The sequence below is a fragment of the Mustela lutreola genome, chromosome 11 (assembly GCF_030435805.1).
Source record: "Mustela lutreola isolate mMusLut2 chromosome 11, mMusLut2.pri, whole genome shotgun sequence".
In the NCBI taxonomy this organism is placed as follows: domain Eukaryota; kingdom Metazoa; phylum Chordata; class Mammalia; order Carnivora; family Mustelidae; genus Mustela; species Mustela lutreola.
The window spans coordinates 35753607-35778121 of record NC_081300.1 but is presented as its reverse complement, the minus strand read 5'-3'; the positions used below and the strand labels follow the sequence as shown (position 1 = coordinate 35778121).

Sequence of the window (24515 nt, the reverse complement as noted above, 5' to 3'; positions counted from 1 at the left end):
GCTGAGCAGTAGCCAGTCCTTTCCTGAGCTGAATCGAGGCCATTTGTTTTCATCTCTAAATAAGTAGTGAGTTTGCTTTTAATAATGAAACACAGAAAAGACTGAAGATGACGCATTAATCTTGGATTCTCCTTATTTTATTACCAAGAAAACTGCTGCAGATGGAAAAAGGCAGGAGGTCATCGTCTTGGACCCCAAGAGGAGCAATGCCATTAATATTGGTCTGACAGTGCTGCCCCCTCCAAGAACGATTAAAATAGCCATTTTGAATTTTGATGAATATGCCTTAAACAAAGAAGGAATTGAGGTAAGAGAAGTTTTATGAAGCATTATTCGTGTTCTGTTAACGTGTCCCATATGTAAAGCATTACTGTGTCCAATATGACTTTCTCCACAGGGTGGCTTGCCATTTTTCTATTTCAGCCAGACTCTGAATAATGTTAAAAATTCTCACTTTTTTGTTGTTGTTTTTTTAAAGTTCTGGGTCATGGGGGAAGCCCTACTTGGCCTGTGAAGTTCAGTGAGCCTCACTCTCTGGTTCATTTACTGCCTGACTTCTGACCATGCTTCCACCTCAGCGTGGAAGAAGAGAGGACAACTTTCTGTGGGGCTGGTGGGGGCTTCTTCCACGTCATTTCCAACCAAATGGGCTGAATGAACAGTTTCACGAGTAAGGCTTTCGACGTGTGCTCACCTCCTGGTGAATGACTTTGGTTCTCTCTTAGTGCTCATTGGGATATGTAGAGCTAGTTTGTGGGTTGATAAGCTGGAGGAGCCATGCCACCTGCGCCATTAGCTGTTGCTGGAGAGAGAGGGTCACTGGCTGAGACCACATGGCCTGCTGGGCTCGGTGTTCTTCTGCCACGCCCCATTCTGTGTCCACCGTGGGCTGCGTGTGGCAAGTTAAATCTCCTCGTCTAATAACGAAGAGTGAGTGGTGCAAGTGACCCATCACATAGGCTCCTCCGGATAGGCAGTATAGCCTGGGGCTCACTGGGTTGTCGTGGGGTTGTGAGGACACTGCTTTGTGGTGTTGGGTGACACCCACTCAGTCCTTCCTGTTGGCAAGGAGGCTGGGGTCCCTTTAAAGCATTCTCATAGTTGGGGTTCATTCATGTGCAGGGTTCTCTGTGGGACTGGAGAATGGGCGGGAGCAGTGAAGACTGGCTGCAGAGGGAGAGCAAGCCCCTCAGAGAGGAAGGGTCCAGGACCATGGCACAAGGCTGGTCCATGGTCCCAAGTGTGGGAAGGAGCAGTGGAGCCCATGGGACCAACTGGGTCTGAACCCAGCAGGTCAGGCATCCCTCTGTACTTTGGAAAGAAGAGGCCCCCGGAGGAAAAACTGTGCTCCTAGAGGCTTATCCTGGGTTAGTAGTTTCCCTTCAAAATCCATGTTCTCCCACAAGCTCAAAATGTGACCTTATTTGGAAATAGGGTCTTGGCAGAGGCAATCAAGATAATGTCATGTTCAATTAGGGTTGGTCCTACTGCAGGAATTAATGTCCATATAAGAAGAGGGAAGTTTGGGCAGAGAAACAGAGAGGGGAATGCCATCCTGTGAAGACCAGAACACAGGGACACACATAGAACAGACTGCCATGTGATGACTGAGGTAGAGATGGGAGTTGATACATTTAGAAGCCAAGGGACCCCAAGGATTGCCTGCAACTTCAGAAGCTAGGAAAAGGTGAGGGGAGCCTTCGGAGAGAACGCCACCCTGCGGACACCGTGATGTCGGATTTGTAGTCTCTCAAACTGAGAGGATTCTGTTGTTTTAACCACTCGGCTTTGTAGTCCTCTGGCAACACTAGAAAACCACTGTGAGGTCTGAACTGCTCAACTCTGAGAAACACACACACACACACACACTCACCCTGTTCCAGGAGCCAGGCACAAGGAGGAACATGCATCTGCTTTCTGCTTGGAAAGGAAACTGAGCCCCGAGCCCTGGAGTTCAGCCAGGTAGCCGAGCAGGGGAATCTGCCTAGGTGGGCAGCCGAGGAGTGCGAGCACGCGGCCGATTGAGGCAAGAGAGAGCCGGTGATAGCAGGCAGGTACAGAGAGGAACACTGAGGCAGCTGCTAGACAGTGAGAAGGCAGCAGGCCAGGCCTCAGTGTGAGGCAGTCCCTCTCTGGGGCCCCCACAGAAGTGAGGAAGGAGAAGAGCTTTGGCTGGTCCCCAGGCAGGTGGGAGCTGCCAGCCGGAAGAACCCAGTGCAACATGTCTTTCATCAGGACGAGCTACGTGGTAAGGCCTAGCACACGTGCCAACCGTCCTGTTGACTTAGCAGTGTCCTTTGGAGACTGCAAAAGCTTCAGATTCATACAAAGAGAGGCTTCAAATACAGCCAGAGCCAGCCTGATGGAAAGGGAAAATGACCTCTTCCCCTGTTACAAATATTTCCCCTTCTTGTCATAAGAACTTGAAAGTCTGTCAGGAAAGACTGATTCCTTTGGATTTTGCCTTTGTTCTTTCTTGAAATGTAGCTCTGTGGGTAGGGAAAGTTTCAGATACAATAAGTTACTTTGATTTTAGAAGAACGCAGATTACTTTTTTTTCCTGACTGGTTTCCAGTGAGGACCTTTTCGATCCAGGAAGGAGCAATGATAACAATAGTAGTGCCACTGAGGGCTATGGGAACAACAACGTGGCACTAAACGTGACTTCCGTGGCTTTCTTCCTGTGGGCCAGGCGCAGGCCAGGTGCTCTACACAGATGCTCGTGAGGTACAACTATTAGGTTCCCCATCTTTAAGATGAAGAGAGAGAGTCCCAGTTTCAGTCAGGGCCCAGGCTCATGTGACAAAAAGAACAAGAGGGAATCTGAAAGGTTAGGGAGAAGACTCCCGCGGCCAGCTGTCGGCCTCACAGCGCCACCTATAGGGCACCAGCCCCCACCCCCCCCACCCCTACCCCGGAGGTAGACGATGTGTGTAATGGTTAGAGCAGGAGGACGCAGCCATAGAACCACTGCTGAACCCTTCCTGGGCATTCGTTGTGTCCTGAGTGCTTAGTCAGTGCACCCTGCGCACAACACCAGAGCAGGGGCGGCACTTTTTTTTTTTTTTTCTTTAAATCACAGTGTTTATCTAAACAGGGTTTCTCAACTGTGTCACTACTGACATTCTGGATTAGATGGTTGTTGTCCCCTATGTCGTAGGATGGTTAGCAGCATCCCTGGCCTCCACCCAAGGAGGTCAGTGGTACCTCCCCAATGGTGACAACCAAATACATTTCCAGCTTTGTCAGAAGTGCCCTGGGAACAAAAATCCCTGTAAGAATACCCAATCTGAAGGCTGCCCATGCGAATCCAGGGACCGTGTCTATTTTTCTTTCTTTCTTTCTTTCTTTCTTTCTTTCTTTCTTTCTTTCTTTCTTTCTTTCTTTTAGATCTTATGTATTTATTTGAAAGAGAGCGAGAACACAAGCAGGGAGGAGAGGGGGAGGGGTAGAGGGAGAAGCAGACCCCCTGTTGAGTAGGGAGTCTGGCCAATCAGGGCTCAATCCTAGGACGCTGAGACCATGACCTGAGCCAAAGGCAGTTGCTTAACCGACTGAGCCACCCAGGCGCCCCCAGCAACCATGTATATTTTTCAGTTCTGGTCTGTCATGCTGAAGAGTCCAGTGGAAACTGGACACACTCATTTGGTCACCTGCCACCTCTGATCATTGAGCTCCCAGACCTGAGGGGGCATAACTGGTCTAGATCCATGTCCTGAGCCACTACCCGGAACTTACTCTCTAGGCTTGTTGTTCAAGAGCTAAGTCAGGACTGAGAAGAGATGGAAGTCGTGTACTTACAGATCTTTGCTAATAAGATTTCCAGCTAATGCCCGAAGGGCCTTTTGCCAAACAGGCTGTCTGCTTCTTGGACGCAGGCACTGTAGCATGGTACCATGGCTTAAAGGGGCCATTTGAAACCTCTGTGTACCAAATGTGATTACGATGGATTAAATTACATCCTGTGGCTTTGCTTAGCAACCCAGTGATATGTATCTGGCTTCGTCACGAAAACCTGAGAGTGCTTAACTAACTTCATTAAGGAAATAATCTTTCGTAAGAGCATTAAACTTTAGAGCACATTTCGGGTCCATCTCTAAGTAGTATTCATGGTATTTTTCCAAATAAAGCATGCCGTCAGCTTATCATAAATGAAGTATGAAGGGTTTTCCTCTTTTCCCTTGCTTTTCTAACTTCTGTTGTAGGTATCTACAGAGGGTAGTACAATTGATTGGCCCCAAATGACACTCACCTCGACTCACTTTGGTTGCCAGGGCTGCCAGCTTCCTAGGAACCAAAAGTCCCTTCAAGCACATACACAAAACCAAAGCACATTTTCAGGCCGTGTGTGCTGTGTCGCCCCTGTTCGAGTGGGCGCTGGACACACGGATGAGCCCAGGCCTAGGAGCCGTGGTCACTCAGCCAGGCCAGGGAACTAGAATGTCCCTGCGGTTGGGTGCCTTAGCCATGCTGGTGGTTCTGCCTTTCTGGCTGAATAGCCACAGGTCATGGAAATGGTGCTGGGAAAGTAGGAGCAGCCCCCTTGGTGGCTCTCCAGCTCAGCTGTTCGAGCTGGCCTTCAGGCAAAGCACTTGACCTGCAAATTTGATGCGACCACTTCTGCCCCACGTGCCTCACTGAGGAGTCACAAAAATGAAGGAAAAGATAATCAAGATACCTTGAGAAGAAAGGGAAGAAATCCCTGCAGGAGAGTAAGTGCATGAACAGAGAACCATTGACTCATGAGGTTATGTGGGTTGTACACAGACCAACCCCAGCCCTAAGGGCCCCAGCTTTCTGCTGTTGTCCCCAAAATCCCTAGGCTAGATTCTTATCCAGAGCTCTAGCCAGGTTCTTCTTGAAACTCATAGGGCAGAACAGTTCCTCATATTAGTTTTATCTGCAGGTGAGTGACATTGACATGGCCAAGCCCAAAAGCCTTTGGGTTCATAAAAAATGAGACTGCTCTATTTTTCTCTGGACTCCAGTTTTGAGATAACCAAGTAAGGTAGACTTAGAGTGATGCTGGCGGGACTCCGTCTGGGAGAAAGCAAAAAAAGAAAACAGACCTGGAGATTATTACGTAGTGGTTTTGTTTGATATCTTTTTCCCTGGGAAACCAAATGGTGACCATAAAATCATCAGTAAATTCACAGACATGGTAGAAGAACGAATTAAAGGTACCTCTTCCCACTCAGCCCTTGTCAACTGCTCCTTGAAAGGGCTACCGTCTCACCAAAGGTGGCTTCAACCCACCGTTTCCCCATCTTACGGCTATTTTTATTGCCAGGGATGTGTAAAAAAAAATAAAGTGAAATAAACTGACAGATGGCAACCTCATAAATCTTCAGTGGTGAACAAATGGTTTAAATTAGTCAGAGAAGCAAAAAACAAAAGTAAGAGTGTGTGATTACTTTCCCAAAGGAAAGAAACAGCTAAAGTCATTGCAGGAAAATGCCTTCTGAGGAAGGGGGGAAAGGTGTTGACAATTTTTTGTTTTGGAATTCTCGTACATGCTTCAAGCAATTTAAGTGATAAGAAAATAAAAATACAGATTCAGCTCTTGCTTTGAAGGCTGGTTCAGTTCAGATCCTGGATGTTTTTAGAGGGATGACATCTGCTCGGATTGTTTTGGTTATTTTTTAACACCATCTTTGTGGACAGGTGGGAGCGAGAGCATTGTTGCCAACTGTGTACCCAGATGCTCAGATTCCGCCCACACCGTCTCAGTGTTAAGGCCACGGTGAAGGGAATGGTGGCTCCCTTCTGCAGGGTCACCATAACCAAAGCATGGAACATGTGTCTTCAGTGCAGTCTGGCACCACTGGCTTCTAAGAAACTATAGAGATGACCATCCCTGGGAACTCCCAGCAGACCCAGGATGCCAGACAGCCCACCCAGACAGCTCCCAAATCAGTCATATGCACGTTTGCATGGATTAGGCTGTCTTGTTCAGTTTTTTAATTTAATTTAATTTTTTTTTTTTGCACCAACATAAAGGCAGATTGACTTGTTTTGGTTCTAGGACTTTTAAAGTCTATAAAATCATGTAGTGACCCCTGTAGTCAGGATTCAGATCCATCCTGTGTCCCAGAACAGGTCTTACACTAGCTTTTTCTAGTCATACGCATTCTTCCACCTATAGCCTCTGGTGACCACTGATCTCTTCCATGACTATGGTTTTGTCTTTTTGAGAATGTCACGTAAATGGAACTATGCAGTGTAACCTTTTGAGAGTGGCTGCTTTCACTCAGCATAATGGATGATTTGAGATTCATCCAAATTGTTCTGTGTAGCTAGAGTTGGTCCCTTTTCTATCGCTGAGCACCGCTGCATTACAAGGATGTACCATGGTTGGTCTATTCATCTGTCCAAGGATCATGTAGCTTAGCCTGGTTTTTGGCACTTGTGAATAAAGCTGCTACAGACACATACAGGTTTTTTTGTAAACATTAGTTTACATTGTTGCGGGGTCAACATCTACAAATGGTATCTCTGAGTCATATGGTAAATCTGTGTTTAATGGGTTTGAGGAACTATAGTTTAGTCTTTGTTCTCTTTACAGTGTCTTTTACAGAGGAAAAGGTTTTTAACTTGGATGAAGTTCAGTTTCTCAACCTATTCATTTTTGCTATCGTGTCTAAGAGTTCATTGCCCTAACAGGGGTCACAAAAATTTCCTTCAGTATTTCCTTTTAAAAGTTTTGTAGTGTTACCTGTATGACTTTGAGATCTGTGATCCCTTTTGAGTTAATTTAGGTGTAACATTTAAGGTTTAATAATTTTTTTTTTTTTTTTTGGCATATGGATTCCAGTTCCAACACCACTTGTTGAAAATACTATCCTTTCTTTAGTGAACTGTCTTTGCACCTTGGTCAAACTCACTGGGCTGTATTTGTGTCTTCTGTTTCCTCCTTGTATTGTCCCACTGATCCGTGTATGTTTCCCACGCCTGTGTCACACTGTCTTGTTCCTGTAGCTGTTTAGTAGACCTTACCCATTTCCAAAGGTTTTTGGTTCATCCGTTTTGCCGGATGAACCAAAACTTTTTATTTTAATAAGAAATGTGAATGCTTTTTTTAATTTAAAGACTTTATTTCTTTGACAGATAGAGATCATAAGTAGGCAGAGAGGCAGGCAGAGAGAGAGAGGGGGGACGCAGGCTCCCCGCTGAGCGGAGAGGCCGACGCGGGACTCCATCCCAGGATCCTGAAATCATGACCTGAGCCGAAGGCAGAGGTTTTAACCCACGGAGCCACCCAGACGCCCTGCCATATAACTTTTTAGAACCAGCTTGTCTATATCCATGAAAAATCCATGATGGTGTTTCTATTGGAATTTAGTTAGATTTATAGATCAGTTTAGGGAAAATTAATCTTGAATATATTGAACCTTTCAATCTGGGAGCATGGTATATATCCCTTTTATTTAGGTTGTCTCTGATTGCTTTCACGAGCATTTTTACCTTCCAGCATATATAGATCCTGCATATGATTGGTTAGATTTATTCTTAAATATTTCATTATAAGTAGTACTTTTTTTTTAAAAAATTTCAGTTTGTAACTGTTTACTATCAATATAAAAATAAAATGGTTTTAATGTATTAACATTAAATCATATGACATTTTTAAACTCAGTTTTAAAATTTTTTGTAGATTCCTCAAAATTTTTTACATAGACAATTATGCTGTCTATAATAGACATAGTTTTGCTTTTTCCTTTCTGATTTGTAAGTCTTTTTTAAGTTTTATAAACCCTGTCCTGTTCCCAATCTTAAAAGGGAAAGTATTCAGTCTGTCACCATTAAGCATGATATGAGCTGTTGGTTTTTCATCAAGGTCATTTATCAGGTGGAGGAGATTTCTTCTATTGCTGGGTTGCTGAGAGTTTTTTATTATGGATGGATGTTGAATTTTATCAAAAATATTTCTTCATCAATTGACATTTTTTAAAAGATTATATATTTGAGAGGAGGATGGTGAGAGAGACTGAGAGAGAGAATCTCAAGGAGACTCCCCACTGAGCGCAGAGCCTGATGCAGGGCTCGGTCCCACAACCCTGAGATCATGACCTGAGCCAAAATTAAGAGTCAGATGCTTAACCAACTGAGCCATCCAGGCGCCCCATCAATTGACATCATGATGTGAATGTTCTTATTCAGATCATTAATATGGTAGACTAATGGCAGTAATTTTTTTTTGTGCCGAACCAACCTTGTGGTTGTTATTTTTAATGTTACTTTACAAAGTATAGCAATGTTTATATAACTTAATATATTGACATTTACATATTTAAAATAGTTTGGTTCAGGATTTTACATTAGGTTCATCAGGGGTGTTGTTCTATAGTCTATAGTTTTCTTGTAATATCTTTATCTAGAGATTCTGGTCTTGTAAAAGGAAGGAAAGTAGGGAGAGAGAGAAATAAATAAATAAATAGATAGATAGATAGATAGATAGATAGGAAAATTCTTCCCCCACTTGCTTGGATTCAGGCCACACGTTCTGAGCTGCCGTTTTGGGGCCGTGGTTCCAGTGTCAGCTCAGTTTTCAATATCTTTGATATGACCTTTAAGGTCAGATTCACACCGAAACAGCTCAGGGAGGATTCCAGAACTTCTTAAACAACATATTGCACTTGCTTTGTCAGGCTCTTCATTTTTCCTGACCTCTCTAGTATTTTCTAGCTCCCTGGAGCTTTCTTTCTTGGTCATGCAGCTAAAAGCTGGTGCTTGGTCACCTCACCTTGCCATGTATTCCTGTGACTGTGCCCATGTCTGGGGCCAAGTGAAGGGATGACAACATATGCCTAGGTAACATGTGCCCACCACATGGGATTGCCTTCTACCGAGGAGAACTCCACCTGTTAGTACCTTGTACAAAAATTAAAAAGAACAAAGTAAAGCAAACATGTACATTCTTTATTGTCTTTTTTCAATTTTTTTAATTGAAAGGAAGTGACAGAACCAATTTGGGACCTAAAAGGAAGGAGTAGACCAACTGGAGAACAATAAAACCTTGAGCTTTATCCTGACTACTTCCTTAGTCTGGCCCTAGTGGGGCCATAGCCTCACTGATTGGAGAGGAAGGGTTCCTCCCACGGAGTTGTAGGGGACTGCTAGCCCCTGCTGTCACTATTGTCACTACTAGGAGACCCTTTTCCCATTTTTCAAGTCAGCACTAGAGGATTCCACTGGAGCTCTCTGTCTGCACCTGCTACCCAGTCGAGGTTTGAGGTTACCTGAGCTCAAAACAAGTGGGCAACTCATTACCAGTTGAGTGAATTTCTGATTGTGATCTTCTTCCCTAATACATCTGCCACTGTGTACTTTTTAGAATCTTCAGGTAGTTGCTCCATTCGTGCTGTCCAGGGTGTGGGGCTGCATTCAGTGAGACAGGGTGGAGGATGTCTACCCCCACCTTACCCAGAACCAGAGTTCCTTCCACTTCTGCCCAGATGCTTGCTATTGGAAAGCAGCAACCAAAGCTACTTAGAATTAATGAATTAACATAAGTGACCACAAAGTGGGGCACAATGCTATAGAAGAAGAAATGAGAGAAAAATAATGACCCCTTACCTTTAATAATGTTGTTGGTGAAATGTTATATAATAGAAACTTTTACTTTCTTTTATACTACTTATAGTTACTAATAAATTTGGATCTGTAAGAATCATAACCCTTATTGTGACTTTTGCCTCCTCTGCCTTCCATCATTAATTTTAACCAGAAACAAATGGAAGCAAAAGATACTTTTTAATTAGTAGGTAGGTATTTCTCTTTATAAATACTGTCATCATTTTTCCTCAACCAGACTTGAGTCTGATATTATTTAAAGTGTTTTCATTTGGGGGCTCAGTCGGTTAAGCGTCTGATTCTTGGTTTCAGCTCAGGTCATGATCTCAGGGTTGTGAAACTGAGCCCCACATGGGGCTCCGTGCTGGATGTGGAGTCTGCTTGGGATTCTCCCTTCCTTTCCCTCTTCCTCCACCCCTCCCTGGCTCTCTCTCCTTCCATAAAAAGATAAGAATGAAAAATTTTTTTTCATTTCCACATAAAATGTAAAATATGATGTAAATATTTGAAACAATTTAAATTATGTGATGCCCCATGTGCAAAAGCCAGTCTGAGTTCTCACGTAGTCGAGACAAACTTTCTCTATTTCCTGGGAACAGGGAGCTGCTTTCTAACCTTCTATATTACGCCTTTTCCCCTTCTCTCACCTCCCATCTCCCTTTCTTACCTGGAATGTGCTTCATGTTTGAGACCCAGAAAATTTAGGGCAAATTCTTTAAATTCCTCTTGAAACAGGAGATCAAAGGAAAGAGATAAAGAGAGCATTTTAAAATAAATGAACGTGAATTTAGAGTCTACCTGATACCTTTTTTCTCTACAGTATTTGGTTTCTACTGATGATAGAATCTCTTTACTACCTGTTTGGAAAATCACAGTATGATTTTGGCAACATCAGAGGGGCTGGGACAGGGTCCATCACTAAGAATATACTACATTGTCCCATCTTTCCAGAAAATTCTAACCATGATTCCCACCGAGGAAGAGAAACAGAAGATCCAGGAGGCACAGCTGGCCAACCCTGACGTGCCACTGGGCAGTGCAGAGCAGTTCCTCCTCACGCTCTCCTCCATCAGTGAGCTCTCGGCTCGGCTCCACCTCTGGGCGTTCAAAATGGATTATGAAACAACAGAGAAGGTACACACTTAAGAAGGGAGTTAGCCAACCCTCCCCCGCCCTGTTGAGAAAGTCAGTTTTTTATTGGTGATGGTAGTGAAGTATCATTCTTGAGTGAGGGTTTGAAGGGCAAGTTGAAGATAATGAGGTTGTAGCTACACTAAGAGATTGGTCATGGCAGTGAGGCATTTTTCTTCAGGGGCTGCCTGGCCCCATCTGGCACCCTTGCTTGAGGGTCCCAGATGACTGGTTTAAAAAAAAAAAATTAAATTTTCTGACTGTGTAACTCATGGTAGTAATTCAGAAAATGTAGAAATGCACTAAATAGAAAGTGACTTCTAATCCTTCCACCTGATGACAGTCACCTACAGTGCTGCTGACTGTGGCTGTTGGCCTGGCAGAGTCACTTTGAGAGAGTATCTCCGCAGGAAGCTGAGGGCAAACCACTCTAAGAGGTTGAGAGGGAACTAGAAGGAAAGGGACCGTAACAGTGACAGCACGGGAAGACTCATCTGAGTGAGTAGTGTGGAAGATGCTGTGTCTTCTGGACTGGGGAAATGGGAATATTTTTATAGGCTGAGCAGAAGGAAGCAGTAGAGAGGAAGGAGATGGAAGGTGAGCTGGAATGAGCTTAATTGAGAGGAAGTTCCCAAAGGGGACAGATCCGAAGCATAAGAGAGCCTGTGGGGTCTCCAGCCTCTGGCAAAGGGGGTGGCAAGGTTTATCCTAAGGCCCAGATTGGTGGCAGTGGGTGTAGGGGCATTAGGAGGGAACCATGGTGTTTGAATTCATTCAGAAATCAAGTGAGGAAGAAGAGATATAGGACTGCTGAGGTGACTTGGTGTGATGTAGTCTCAAAACCATTGTGGAAGTCTGAGAGAGTGGGAGTTATGAAGGCAGTAGCAGAAATGAGGATGGCAGTCTTCTAGAAAGTAACCAGGGCTAAGAGGTGGCCAGCCACAGAATGCCCAGAAGGGAGGTTGGGAAACCTGAGGAGTCCAGGGACACTGAGGGACGGTTCCTGGTGACATCTGCCTAGAAGAGGAAAGTGAAGAGGAAGACCATGGTCCAAATGCTGAAGGTACATGTGAAGGAAGTAGAAAGAGGGGAGGGTGGTCTAAGGGTCCTGCCTGAGCTTGGTGGATGGGCAGGAACAGGGGCAGACTTGTCACCCCAGCACCAGTGGCCATATGTTCCCATTTGGTCTCCATTGAGGAGACTTTGAGGCCTAGACTGCCCTACTGCCTCTTGGCACTTTTCCATACCTAGGAGAATGGGCCCGCCACATGGGACTGCCTTACACCAAGGAGAAATCCACTGTGGTTACCCTGTACAAAAGTTAAAAAGAACAAAGTAAAGACAAAATGTGCATTCTTTATCATCACCTTGCAACTTTTTGTAATTGAAAGGAAGTGGCAGAACCACTTTTGGATCTGAAAGAAGGAATAGACCAACTGGAGAACAATAAAACCTTGGGCTTTATCCTGTCTACTCTCTTAGCCATTGGGAACTTTCTAAATGGAACTAATGTAAGTGTCTTATATCCCTTATTATCCTACCTCCCTTGTCACAAAATCCCTGCCCTTCATTTGCTGAGGGAGGTTGTACCTCTGGTCCCTCAAAGCACAGAGAAGCAACCTTTGTATTTTCTTTCTGGAAAATCTAGAAGGAATTTTGTCCTTAACTTATCATGGCCTATTTATTTAAGTCTGTGTCCTGCTATTAAATAAGAAAATTTAGAAAAGTAAGCACCCTGTTCCTTCCGAAGCTTGGCTACTCTCAAAACTGACATTGGAAAGAATTTCTTCCACCTCCCTCCCCCATTTTTTCCTAAACTTATCACTCAAGTATTTGTACTTAGGCACATTATAAACCAACTTAAAAAAAAAAAAATTGGCCTGTCTTTGGTCAAGAAGTAGAAAAGTAGAGGACAAAGAGAGAAAGAAGTTGTAGATACCCAGATGGGGAGACCCAGCCCCACAGCTCCCTGATTCAGAGGTAGAGGCCTGGGACAGCTCGTGGCTGATGGCTGTGGTGGGAAAGGGCTGGAGGCTTATTTCACACTCAGTTGTGGCTTGTCCATACGTGATCTGAGCATGTGGCCTGAGAAGTTCCGGTCGCAGAGGAACTAAATATTAGGACACCCCCAACAGGGCATTGATTCTAGCCATTTGTGCCTTTCTGTATAAAACTTATTCTTGTCCTTTATCTAATGTTTACCACACAGGCCAAAGCGTTTGAGTTAAGCTACCTCGAGAAGGTTCCAGAAGTCAAAGACACCGTGCACAAGCAGTCGCTTCTCCACCACGTGTGCACCATGGTGGTGGAAAACTTCCCAGACAGCTCTGATCTGTACTCCGAGATCGGGGCCGTCACCAGGTCAGCCAAGGTAGGTCCGTGGGCAGAGAGGAGTGGGCGGTGCCTTTTCCTTAGCTGTTGGATCTTTGTCAGTCATCTCTGAGGAACACAGACTCTATTAAGTAAAAACGTCCAAGGGCAGCCCCTGCTCTAGGGGGCTTGTCTGACGCTGTTCCCAATGGGCTTTTAAGAACCTTTTGCCATCGCTGGGTCTCCGTCAGATTCTTTCCTGCTGAGGTATGCAAGGCGGGTCTGCCGTCCAGGTCCTAGGCCCTGCACCTGCTGTGGAGCAGTGTTCCTCTCCAGGCCTGGATTCTCCCGAGCATGGAAACTTCTCCACTGGCTTTTGGTGGGCACAAAGGTCATAATGATGCAGTTTGGCTCCTCCTCAGAATTCTATAGGACCCTGTGTTGAGGCGTGGAGTCAGGAAACGGAGGGCTCCTGGCCTTCTGTGCACTCATAGATTGGCTGTCTCTCTCTACGATCTTACACAGAGGGAACAGTTGACAGGGCTGTAAACTGTATGCAGTTCTGGCCCCTCGGCTGCAGACTCTTACACTGCATGCACAGTTAGAATCTTCATGAACTTGTGGTTTATTAGAAAAGAGACAGTGGCACTAGCTGGACACCCAGCTGCCCCACTTGCAGGAGCATCACTGAGGCTGAACCACCCCCAGGGAGTCCCCAGCACAGCACAGCTGAACGATGAGAGGGTCTCAGGAACAGCAGGAGACACCGGGGAAAGGGCTGAATAGGGCAGCAGAGGTCAAGCCAGTGTGAGGGGAACTCCTGGAAACCCAGCCTGGGCAGGTTGAGGAGATGAAAGCAAATGACTATTAGCTCTGGGACACTCTGGACCCTAGTATAAGAAGAGGAGATAGAGTGGTGGGCAGTGGGGAAGGGGCCTTGCCAGAGTCTCCTTCACAGAATTCAATCTTGCCGCCTTCTCCCACAGAACTGGCTTGTGGGGCCACAGGGGCTGGGACCTTCCTTCACCGGTCTCGGGAGCAACAGGCAGGCAGTTGCCAGTTACAGCAAGCAGGAGGCCCTGGGCTGGCCTGACTGTGGGCCTGCCTTGTGGCAGAAGGAGGCATGGCCGGCGATCCCCCAGCTGTAAGAGCTGACCACAGGCTTCTGAGAACATGGACTCCTTTACTTCCCAGGCACCCTTCCTGCGTTTACTGTGTGCCAGACACTGTTCTGAAGTCTTTTCCTAACCAAGACTAGAAACCTCCTTGCCTGTGGCAGCTCGGGGACCTCCAATGGCTGCTCCGACACCCGCCTCGAGCACCTTCCCAGAAGGCAGTTTGTTAGGAATACCTCCCTCTGAGACAGGGCCTGCTGCGAGGCTCGAGTCCTCTTTGTCCTGTTTCCTGACCCGCACAGAACAAGTCCGTCCCTTAGTTATCCGTGGTCCTTTGTTCTTTCCCAGGGCCGCCTTCTAGGTGGAGGCCACCTAGGACCAAAGCAGCTTGGCGGAGGAGTCTGGACCCCAGGCTGGGCCCCAGTGACGGCCCCCTCCCCCACCCAGATTTTAGTTAAGTAATAACAAAATAACGTAGCCTTATGCCAAATTTGGCTACACAAGCCACAAGTGCGGGTCGATTTTCTCAACTAACTGTGGCAGTTGCTAAAGATGACTGTTGACTCAGCTCCTTGTGACTTGCAAGAGGGCATCTACTGCTTCTCAACCTTTACTCCCAAAGCTTTTTGGGGTATTGAGGAGTCCTTCTGTGTAGATGGGCACCAGATAAGTCTCAGGAAACCCCAACCTGCTGTGCCTTCACTCCATCCCTTGGTATCTCACTTGTGGGACTTGGCACTGCCGTCACCAAGAGCGAGGTTGCTCTGGCATGGGTGGAATAACCATGTCCCTGAGCTGTCCCACAGCATCCCAGTCTGACTTGATAAGGTTGGACCTTGCTTCAGATCATAGCTCATGGGGCTTCCCACACACAAAAGTGGCCCCTGTGGATCTGTTCTCAGGCGAGAACTTCCTTCTCTATAACGGCTGCCAGGCCAGCTCTGTTTCTGGGGTGGAATTTTTTAGGGGCAAATCAAGGCTCACGGCCTGCTGGTTGAGAGCTTGGACTCAAGCCAGAGAGATTTGGGTTCAGATCTCAGTTCCACTGCTTAGAGCTGTGTGGTCTCTCACTAGCAACTTCACCTCTCTGTGCATCTGTTGGACCTAGGAAGAGAACCCGAGGTCAGGGGATAATTGTGAAGACTCAGGTCGCCTGTGCCCGTGGCCTCCCACCAGGCAGCAGCTGGGGGAGGCTGCCTTCCAAACCCCATCCGGAGAAGCTATTTGAAGCTCAGCCCTCAAACTTCTCTTCACCAGAAGCCTCCCCACCTGGCTTCTGCTGGCAGTGGGTCACTTTATTCTGCCCCCACCGTAAGGGGTCACAGTGGACTCTCCTTCCCAGAAAACCATCTCCTACTGGGCGTCTGAGGCTGCTCTATGCCCGTTGCCTTGCTGGGTGAATGTCACCTGGTTAGATGGTGCAGTGCTGCTCGGTGCCTGTCTGAGTGGAACTGAGCTTATTTTATGGTGTCTCAGGGAGCTGCCAGGTGCAAATGAGGAAAGAGCCAGAGAGTTAGGATTAGACGTCTTGCAATTGGCTTAAAATCTCCTAGACATTACTTGTCAGTCTCAGGTCATCTGGTCTTTTCTAGACTGAACTATTGAGTTCTTTTCTGAATCTGCATTTTTTTCCCCTTCTTGGCTGAACACCTGATTTTTTTTTTTTTTTTCCCCTCAGCTCCACTATATCCTAAGAAAGTGAAGCTTTTTCTACTCTGGACCCAGAATTCCTTTGGTCTCAGGCAAATCATTTTTCTCAGAGTCACATGAACCCCCTGCTTACCTGAATCCCGGGTCTCTGCCTAAACTTGCCTTCTGTTTCTGGCTCTTCAGCACCCTAGAAACCCAGGACTTGCAATGTCTTGCTTGGCCCTCAAGGCATCCCTTGTGCTCAGCTTGGCTTCATCGCCTCTGGTGATAGATCCTTCTACCTTCTTTGACTTGATCCCCTCCATTGTCTTGTGGAGGGCGGGACCACTCACATCCAGGCTCACTCATTTTTTTTTTTAATTTCTTTTCAGTATACCAGAATTCATTGTTTATGCACCACACCCAGTGCTCCAGCAATCCGTGCCCTCCATAATACCCACCACCAGGCTCACCCAACTTCCCATCCCCCGCCCCTTCAAAACCCTCAGATTGTTTTTCAGAGTCCACAGTCTCATGGTTCATCTCCCCCTCCAATTTCCCCCCAACTCCCTTCTCTCCATCTCCCCATGTCCTCTGTGTTATTTCTTATGCTCCACAAATAAGTGAAACCATATGATAATTGACTCTCTGCTTGACTTATTTCATTCAGCATAATCTCTTCCAGTCCTGTCCATGTTGATACAAAAGTTGGGAATTCATCCTTTCTGATAGAGGCATAATACTCCATAGTGTATATGGACCACATCTTATCCGTTCATCCGTTGAAGGGCATCTTGGTTCTTTCCACAGTTTGGCAACTGTGGCCATTGCTGGTAGGAACACTGGGGTACATATGACCCTTCTTTTCAATACATCTGTATCTTTGGGGTAAATACCCAGTAGTGCAATTGCAGGGTCCTAGGGAAGCTCTATTTTTAATTTCTTAAGGAATCTCCACACTGTTCTCCAAATTGGCTGTACCAACTTAACATTCCCACCAACAGTGTAAGAAGGTTCCCCTTTCTCCACATCCTCTCCAACACACATTATCTCCTGTCTTGTTAATCTTGGTCATTCTAACTGGTGTAAGGTGGTATCTCAGTGTGGTTTTGATTTGAATCTCCCTGATAGCTAGTGATGAAAGGTAAAGGAAACAAAAATGAAAATGAATTTTTGGGATGTCATCAAGATCAAAAGCTTCTGCACAGCAAAGGAAACAGTCAACAAAACAAAGAGGCAACCCACGGAATGGGAGAAGATATTTGCAAATGACAGTACAGACAAAAGGCTGATACCCAGGATCTATAAAGAACTTCTTGGGGCGCCTAGGTGGCTCAGTGGGTTAAAGCCTCTGCCTTCAGCTTAGGTCATGATCCCAGGGTCCTGAGATCGAGCCTCATATCCGGCTCTCTGCTCAGCAGAGAGCCTGCTTCCTCCTCTCTCTCTGCCTGCCTCTCTGCCTACTTGTGATCTCTGTCTGTCAAATAAATAAATAAAATCTTTTAAAAAAAATTTCTAAAAAAAAAAAAAAGAACTTCTCAAACTCAACACACACAAAACAGATAATCATGTCAAAAAATGGGCAGAAGACATGAACAGACACTTCTCCAAAGAAGACATACAAGTGGCTATCCAGGTTCACTCTTAACCTCTGTCATCTAATCAATGGCAGCTCACCTCTATGCATCCGCTTTCTCCTTCTGACCTTGATTTGCCCAGCACTCCCCTTCTCCCACCCTGTCTCACTGCGCTTCTACTTCTCTGCCCTCAGTCTTCTCCCTAAAGCTCACCAATTTATGTGTTTCTGCCTCCCCTCCTTGCCTTCTCAGTTTCTTTCCCCAGTCCCCCAGCTGTCGGTATGAAATGCTCTCAAGTGCATTTTTTTCCATGACTAACTCTTTGATTCACATAATTTCTAGTCTAGAAATTCAGTAAAAGCCTTACTTTAGAAACCCTCAGCTCAGGCTACTTCAGTTAATCCGGACGTCCCCACTTCCCTGAAGAGCACAGCAGGGGCCGCGTCACATCTGTTCTTTGCACACACAGCTTCCATCTGCCAGCAAGACTTCTCTCTCTCTCTTTCTCACACACACGCACATGCATGCACGCATGCCCGGTGGGTTCTGTACCTCCTCAGTGTTTGGTCTGTACACCTGTCTGTACAGCGAGTCTCCTTGAATGAGATGAGCAGCTTAGTCTCATTCAACATCCATCTCTGCGTTCTCAACGCCTGGCATAGGAATTGACACGCACCAGTTTCTCCACGGACGTGGGTCGAATAAATGAAGGGGGGGGGAAATAAAATTTGTCATACAGTGTAAAAGAGATCACTGTGAAGAGACGCTGTCTGCCCCTGAACAGACTGTCTCCCCATATCAGAATTGCCCAGTATGACTGGTATATTCCTGTAACCCTAAGTGAAAAAAATCATCTCTCAAGAACAAGAGTACTCTGAGAAATTTTATGAGACATCTGCTCAGTTCATCTTGTACTGGAGTTCCTTGATATGTTTTAATTTACAGTTCCCAAAGACTTTCCTAAGATTTCTTTCCAAATATGGGGGGGGGGGAGATGGAGACAAGAGTGATATTTGCACTGGGTTCATTTGGAGAACAGTTTTATCACTAGATAATTTGATGTCAAGATAATGACAGATACACATGTGGGTAATTTTTAGGCCCTCAATATGTTTGTATTGCAAGATGTAAATTTGGTTTTGATGTTTAGTTCTCCCCGGAGGCAGTTGAGTTTCCTGGTTCAGGTTGGTGTCCGGCAGTTTGAGCCCGTTGGCCATTGTTCTCCCTCTGATTTTCAGGTTGACTTTGATCAACTTCAGGATAATTTGTGTCAGATGGAGAGAAGATGCAAAGCTTCATGGGATCACCTCAAGGCAATTGCAAAACATGAAATGAAACCAGTTTTAAAACAGCGAATGTCAGAGTTCCTAAAAGACTGTGCAGAGCGGATTATAATTTTAAAGATTGTCCACCGAAGAATAATTAACAGGTGAGTGGATGAAGGAACCAGTGTTAACACCTGTATACAGTGGCATGTTAAAAATGGTCTACAAACCACGATCTGAAGGTTACATTTACAGAAGTTTTACTGTAAATTCATAGAAAATACACCTTCACACGGGTTTGTTTCAGGGGTATTTTCCTTACACACACCCCTCAATAATAGAATGTCATTGGATTTTGAGGTTGTAAGCAATCTCAGAGATAGTGTGATCCAAAAATCCTGCTTAATCTGGAATCGCCTCTCTCAGATCTTTTTTTTTTTTTTAAAAAGATTTTATTTATTTATTTGACAAAGACACAGCGAGAGAGGGAACACAAGCAGGGGGAGTGGGAGAGGAAGTTGGCCTCCCATAGAGCAGGGAGCCCGATTCAGGGCTCAATCCCAGGACCCTGGGATCATGACCTGAGTGGAAGGCTTGAGCCACCCAGGCGCCCCGCCTCTCTGAGATCTGACCAGTAGAGCCTGTATGTCTACATCTGTTTGAACAGGTCTGGGTGCACACAGCCCATGTCCTTGCACGGCCGTTTGACTTGTTGTCAGTAAAACTCCTTTATATGATCTGCAATGTTTCCTCCAAGACCTCCCACCTGCTGTGGCCTGCCTGCGTGAGGCCTGGGCCCACCACCAGTGTCATCCTCTGGGCAGCCGCCCTTAGAGTCACGGGACCCAAGAGGCCCCTGAGAGATGCACAGGGCTGTAGGGGGCCTTGTCTGCCCACGGAGACTGGCTGGGGTCCAGGCCTTCTCCACTGCTGTCCAGGGCTGGCTCACCTGTAAGCAGGAGCAGCACACAGACCCAAACGTGGGTCTTCTGACTTCCTGGGCCAGGCTGTTTCTGACCATGCACCACCACTCTCTTCTGGGTGATATCAGAGGATGGTTGTAGGCAACTTGGCCTGGCCTTCGGGGTCCAGCTACTCTGTCCTGGGCCTTGTGAAGTAGATGGGCCTGACCCCAGACCTGCAGGCTGGGGTCCACCCAGAGCAGGTGACAGGCCTTTGGAGACAGGCCTTGTCATGGTTCTGTGAAGGGAGCCCACCCATTGGGGCCTTTCCAGGAGACCTGTTGCCCCTCGAGTGCATTCCCAGGCTGGTGTCCAAGCACTTGATATTTTTTTAAACAAGTGGGCAGTATTTTCTTATATCCTTATCACTGTTGTATTTTTTAAATTAACTTTTATCCCTTCCCTTCTCTCCCATCCTCCTTTAACCTTTTTTTTTCCCTTCCTTCACCCTCTTTGCACCCACCAGCACTTTAACAACGGAATTGTCTTGTCTGCCTGAGAGCTCTTACCCACCTTTGTTGCTTCCGTAACTGTACACCTCCTGGGTTTTGATCCAGACTGTTGCAGGGCAGAGAAGGTAGTGGCAGTCTTTAGCTGTTAGCCAGGGCAAGAGTAGGGGAGAGAATCTTCCCTCCAGGTCGACCACAGTCCACTACTTGTACTTCAGGAATTCAGTTGTAAACCCCTCTCACTGCACTCCACCTTGACCTTACAGGGACCTCTGGGGTAGAGGAACGGATCAGAGACTTCCCAATGAAATCAAAATACACTGTGCTTTTCATTAGTTTAAAAAGCGGAGTCCGGGAATGTGAGCGGCTCTGACCCTCCATGCTTAGTAGGACACGAGCAATTTCCAACTCAAAACTGCTCGAATAAACAAATAGTTTCCACTTGGAATGTTGTGAATCTGGAGCAATTTTCTGAAGGCCTTGTAAAGCTATTAGGCCTGATCACATTAGCCATTTTATCCCCAACAGGTAAAAACTTATCTTGGTGATGCAGCTGTTCCTTAAGCTATAGGCATCTGTGTGTGTTTTCGTGTGTGTGTGTGTGTGTGTGTGTGTGTGTGTGTGTGTATTTGTATAAAATGCACATAATGGGGGCACCTGCGTGGCTCAGTGGGTTAAGCCGCTGCCTTCGGCTCGGGTCATGATCTCAGGGTCCTGGGATCGAGTCCCGCATCGGGCTCTCTGCTCAGCGGGGAGCCTGCTTCCCCCTCCCTCTCTCTCTGCCTGCCTCTCCATCTACTTGTGATTTCTCTCTGTCAAATAAATAAACAAAATCTTTTAAAAAAAAATGCACATAATGATTGCTCTGATTGTTCCATTCTCCCTGGTAAGCTGGTTACCCAAATGACGGTTGCTCTCGCATGACCTAGGTTCCTGTCTCCTCACTGTTGCCCGTCCCACTGGGGATGCCCAACACGAGCTAAGAATCATGGGTGTAAAAGGGGCATGGGTCCAGGTAGTCGCCAAGCCAAGGAACCAAACCATAGCACCCTGGCTTCAGTTGACGTTGTTAGCAGGAACACCATATGCAGAAGTGATGAAAGTAGGATTCTTTTGTTGAAATGGCCATGGAGGCCCGAGAGCCCGGGAGGCTATCCTTCCTCTCTTCCTCCCCAATGACCAGCATTTCCCAGGAGCATTGCTTGTGACTGCTGTGGTCTAACATGTTCCCTTTACATGCTGGACAACTGAGATCCAGAGAGGAGTGAAACCCTAGTCAAGGTGGGTGCAGGTAGAATCCTTTGCGGTGCGCAGATCCGCCTAAACAGAGGACTTTGGAGCAGAAAGTTGGAAGCCGCTAGGCCTTCATCTTTTTTCCTCATCTGCACGTGTGAGAGTTATTTTGTTATCTGTGTAATTAGAAATTCATGCAACAGGGCACTTTTTGAAAGATGCCAATGTCCCACAGGCACGGCTCAGAGGTTCTCAGGATGTGAAGGTTATCTGGTTCCTGGGGTGAGCTCAGACCCTCACAGGCAACAGAACTGCGGATCTGTTCTCATGACACTCAGATATGCAGAGAAAATAACTTTGGCTTCCCTCACCGTCCAGTCCAGCTCCTTAATGACCCACTGCCTGACAGGTCTGCTGACCCAGCCAGTAATGTAAATAGCTAAACTTTTTATCTCCTGAATGTTTGGTCTTCAAGAGTTCAACCCATCCCTGCTACCCCTCTCAAAGTTGTCCTTGGGGAAGAACAGTGATTTCTAGTGCTCAGTGGGGAGGAAGGGGAGATAGGTTTCCAGATGGAGCCATCTGGAACCTCACGGGCCTCATGTGAGGACAGGATAGGCCCACTTCTGCTGGCACCCCCTGCTGTGATTGGAAGCTGAAGGGACAAGTCGTCGGGTCTCCCCTCTCTCTGCTCCTCTCATCCCCTCACACCCTTCAGGCTCTCTGCTCACGCCCTCTGGGTTTCCTAGGGTCTGCTGTACACCACACAGGATCCCATGAAGGCTGAGGAGTCTGGCCAGACCCTCCTGCTTCCTCACCTTACCATGCTACTATTTGCATTCTGCCAGGCGTGTTCTGTTTGGGTCTGGAACCCTCTGTCTTGCACAGGGACCTCCTGGTGGGACAGAAATCCCTCTTGGCCTCAGCGCACCGTAGCCTCTCAACAGACCTCTCTCTGCTCCAGGTTCTCCTTGGAGAGAGATGAGAACCCATATCTAGCCACCCACCTTCCCTGCTCACCTTGGTCGTGGAGTGAAAGCAGCTGGTGCTCCCACCTCCCCTTCCTGTCTGGTCCTCCCTTAGTTACTGCACTGGGTGTCCTCTTGGTAAAGTGGCAGATAAAAGAACTTCGACAATCAGCTTTCAAAAACCATTGCATGGCTAACAAGATCTCATTCTGCAAGCCTGAATGTGCATATTCCCCTTTCTTTTCACACTGCTGCCTCCGCAGCAGCCTCACAGGACCGTAGACTCCCTCTTGGGCTGAGTTACGCACACAATGATGGGCACTGGAGCCCGGGGGCCAGTGGAGGACCGCCTCAGAGAACTCAGCAAGGGGCTGGCACTCTAGGGGGAGAGATGGGGAGACAAGTGACACTCACACTGGCTTCCTGGTACCCCTAATCCACCTCTCCCCTTCTTGGGCCAGACCCCATAATCTTTGGCACACTTGAGGGAAAGAGTGGGTGGCAGAACAGAGCAAAGAGCCTGAGGGATCATCCCCCCGATTTTTTCTTGTGTGCGTTCTCCTATGCTACCGCATCATAGATCCTGTCTGCCCTCTCTGGTGTCAGGTAGGAGTAAGAGCCAGGAAGGAGGAGTAAGAGCCAGGAAGAAGGAGTAAGAGCCAGGAAGGAGGAGTAAGAGTGTAATCAACACAGGGAATGACAAAGTGCTGTTTTATAAAACTGATCAAGCTTCTCTGCGGAGGTGATGGTTGGGCAGAATCTTGTAGGATGAGAGACAGGAAACAGCTGGGACTAGACACCTTTCAGAACCTGTGGTCCTGCCAATGAATGGCCTCCCTGCCCCTCCTCCTGCAGACTTTCAGCCATCTCAGTGTCCCTGTAGGATCCTCACACACCAGCCTGGGACCTGAGGCTTCTTAAGGAATCTTGAGTCCATTATGGTTGAGTTCAGTCGGGATGAGAGAGGAAGTGGGCCGCTTGTGCGGTACCTTGTACGGATGGACCACGTTTTGTTAACCTGTTCATTTGTTGGACAATTGGATCATCTTTACTTTTTGGCTGTTATGATTATTGCTGCTAGGAACATTTCTGTAGAGGTTTTGTGTAGTCACTCATCTTCTTTTCTTCCGGATATATACATAGGAGCAAAATTGCTAGGTTATAGGGTAACCCTGTGTTTAACTTTTTAAGAACTGCCAGACTTTTCCATAGCAGCTGAACCATTTTATGTCTCTGCCTGCTGCATTATGGGGGCTCTAGTTTCTCTGAGTCCTCACCCACTCTTGTTTCTGTCTGTAGTTTTGATTTTCATTCTTCTAGTGATATGAAACAACTTTTCATGCACTTATTGGCTATTTGTGTATCTTTTTTGGAGAAATGTCTGTTCATATCCTTTTTCCATATTTTCTTTGTCTTTTCAGTGTTGGGTTATAATATTTCTATATATTTTCTGGATACAAATTGCTTATCAGACACATGATTTGCAAATTCGCTCCCATTCTAATGTCCCTCTGTCTCCTAGTATCTTCTTTCTCATTTCTTGATAACTAAAGATGGTGTACATGTCTGCTTATTTAATTTCTTTTACAAAGTGTTGGTCAATGAAATCCAATAGTTTTTAATTTATAAAGTTGAATAGCTGAAATTTATTTGGGCCTGTTTATGTGGTGTTTTTGAATGAAATTAAGATTGTATGTGGGGCACCTGAGTGGCTTAGTCAGTTGAGATTCAGACTCCTGATTTCAGCTCAGGTCATATGCCAGGGTCATGAGACCCAGCCCTATGTTGAGCTCCACAACCGGCATGGAGCCTGCTTAGCATTCTCTCTCTCTCTCTCCCTTTTTCTCTGCCCCTGTGCCCTCCCCCACTCATTTGTGCACACCTTCAAAAAAAAGGGGGGGGGGATTGTATGTAATATCATGAGAAAATATTTCAGAGTATTTACTCACAGAAAACTTAGTCAGCATTTTTACAAACCATTAATAGCTCATATGATTAGGTTTATTCCAATAATCATTATAGCAGGTTCTCAAGGAATCGCTAAGCTGTATTTCCTTATTCCGTATTCAGCTCTTACATAATCTAGAAACTTGTGCAGTGTTTTCTTTAAAATACTACAAAAGTGTTGCACATACATTTTAGAAAAACAGTAAACCACCGAGAAGCAAATAAAACAGTAACTAAATCCTGAAGTCCCACCACCTAGACATCCTCAATCAGTGAGTTGAACTTGACTTCCGGTTGAACTGGCGGCTCCAGAAGACTCAGCCCCAGAGCCCCAGGAATGAAGAGCACTGCCTGCC

General features: G+C 46.3%; 1 protein-coding gene across 16 annotated transcripts in view; it reads left to right on the top strand.

Annotated features, from left to right (window-relative positions):
- Positions 1 to 24515, top strand: part of FHOD3 (formin homology 2 domain containing 3) — a 458821-nt gene that overhangs the window by 411275 nt on the left and 23031 nt on the right. For all 16 annotated transcript variants that reach the window (XM_059139157.1, XM_059139159.1, XM_059139160.1 and 13 more), the window contains 5 exons: positions 149 to 307; positions 10525 to 10707; positions 12096 to 12215; positions 12914 to 13075; positions 18574 to 18764. In XM_059139157.1, coding sequence (XP_058995140.1) covers positions 149 to 307; positions 10525 to 10707; positions 12096 to 12215; positions 12914 to 13075; positions 18574 to 18764 — 815 coding nt within the window. The remainder of the gene's footprint in view (positions 1 to 148; positions 308 to 10524; positions 10708 to 12095; positions 12216 to 12913; positions 13076 to 18573; positions 18765 to 24515) is intronic.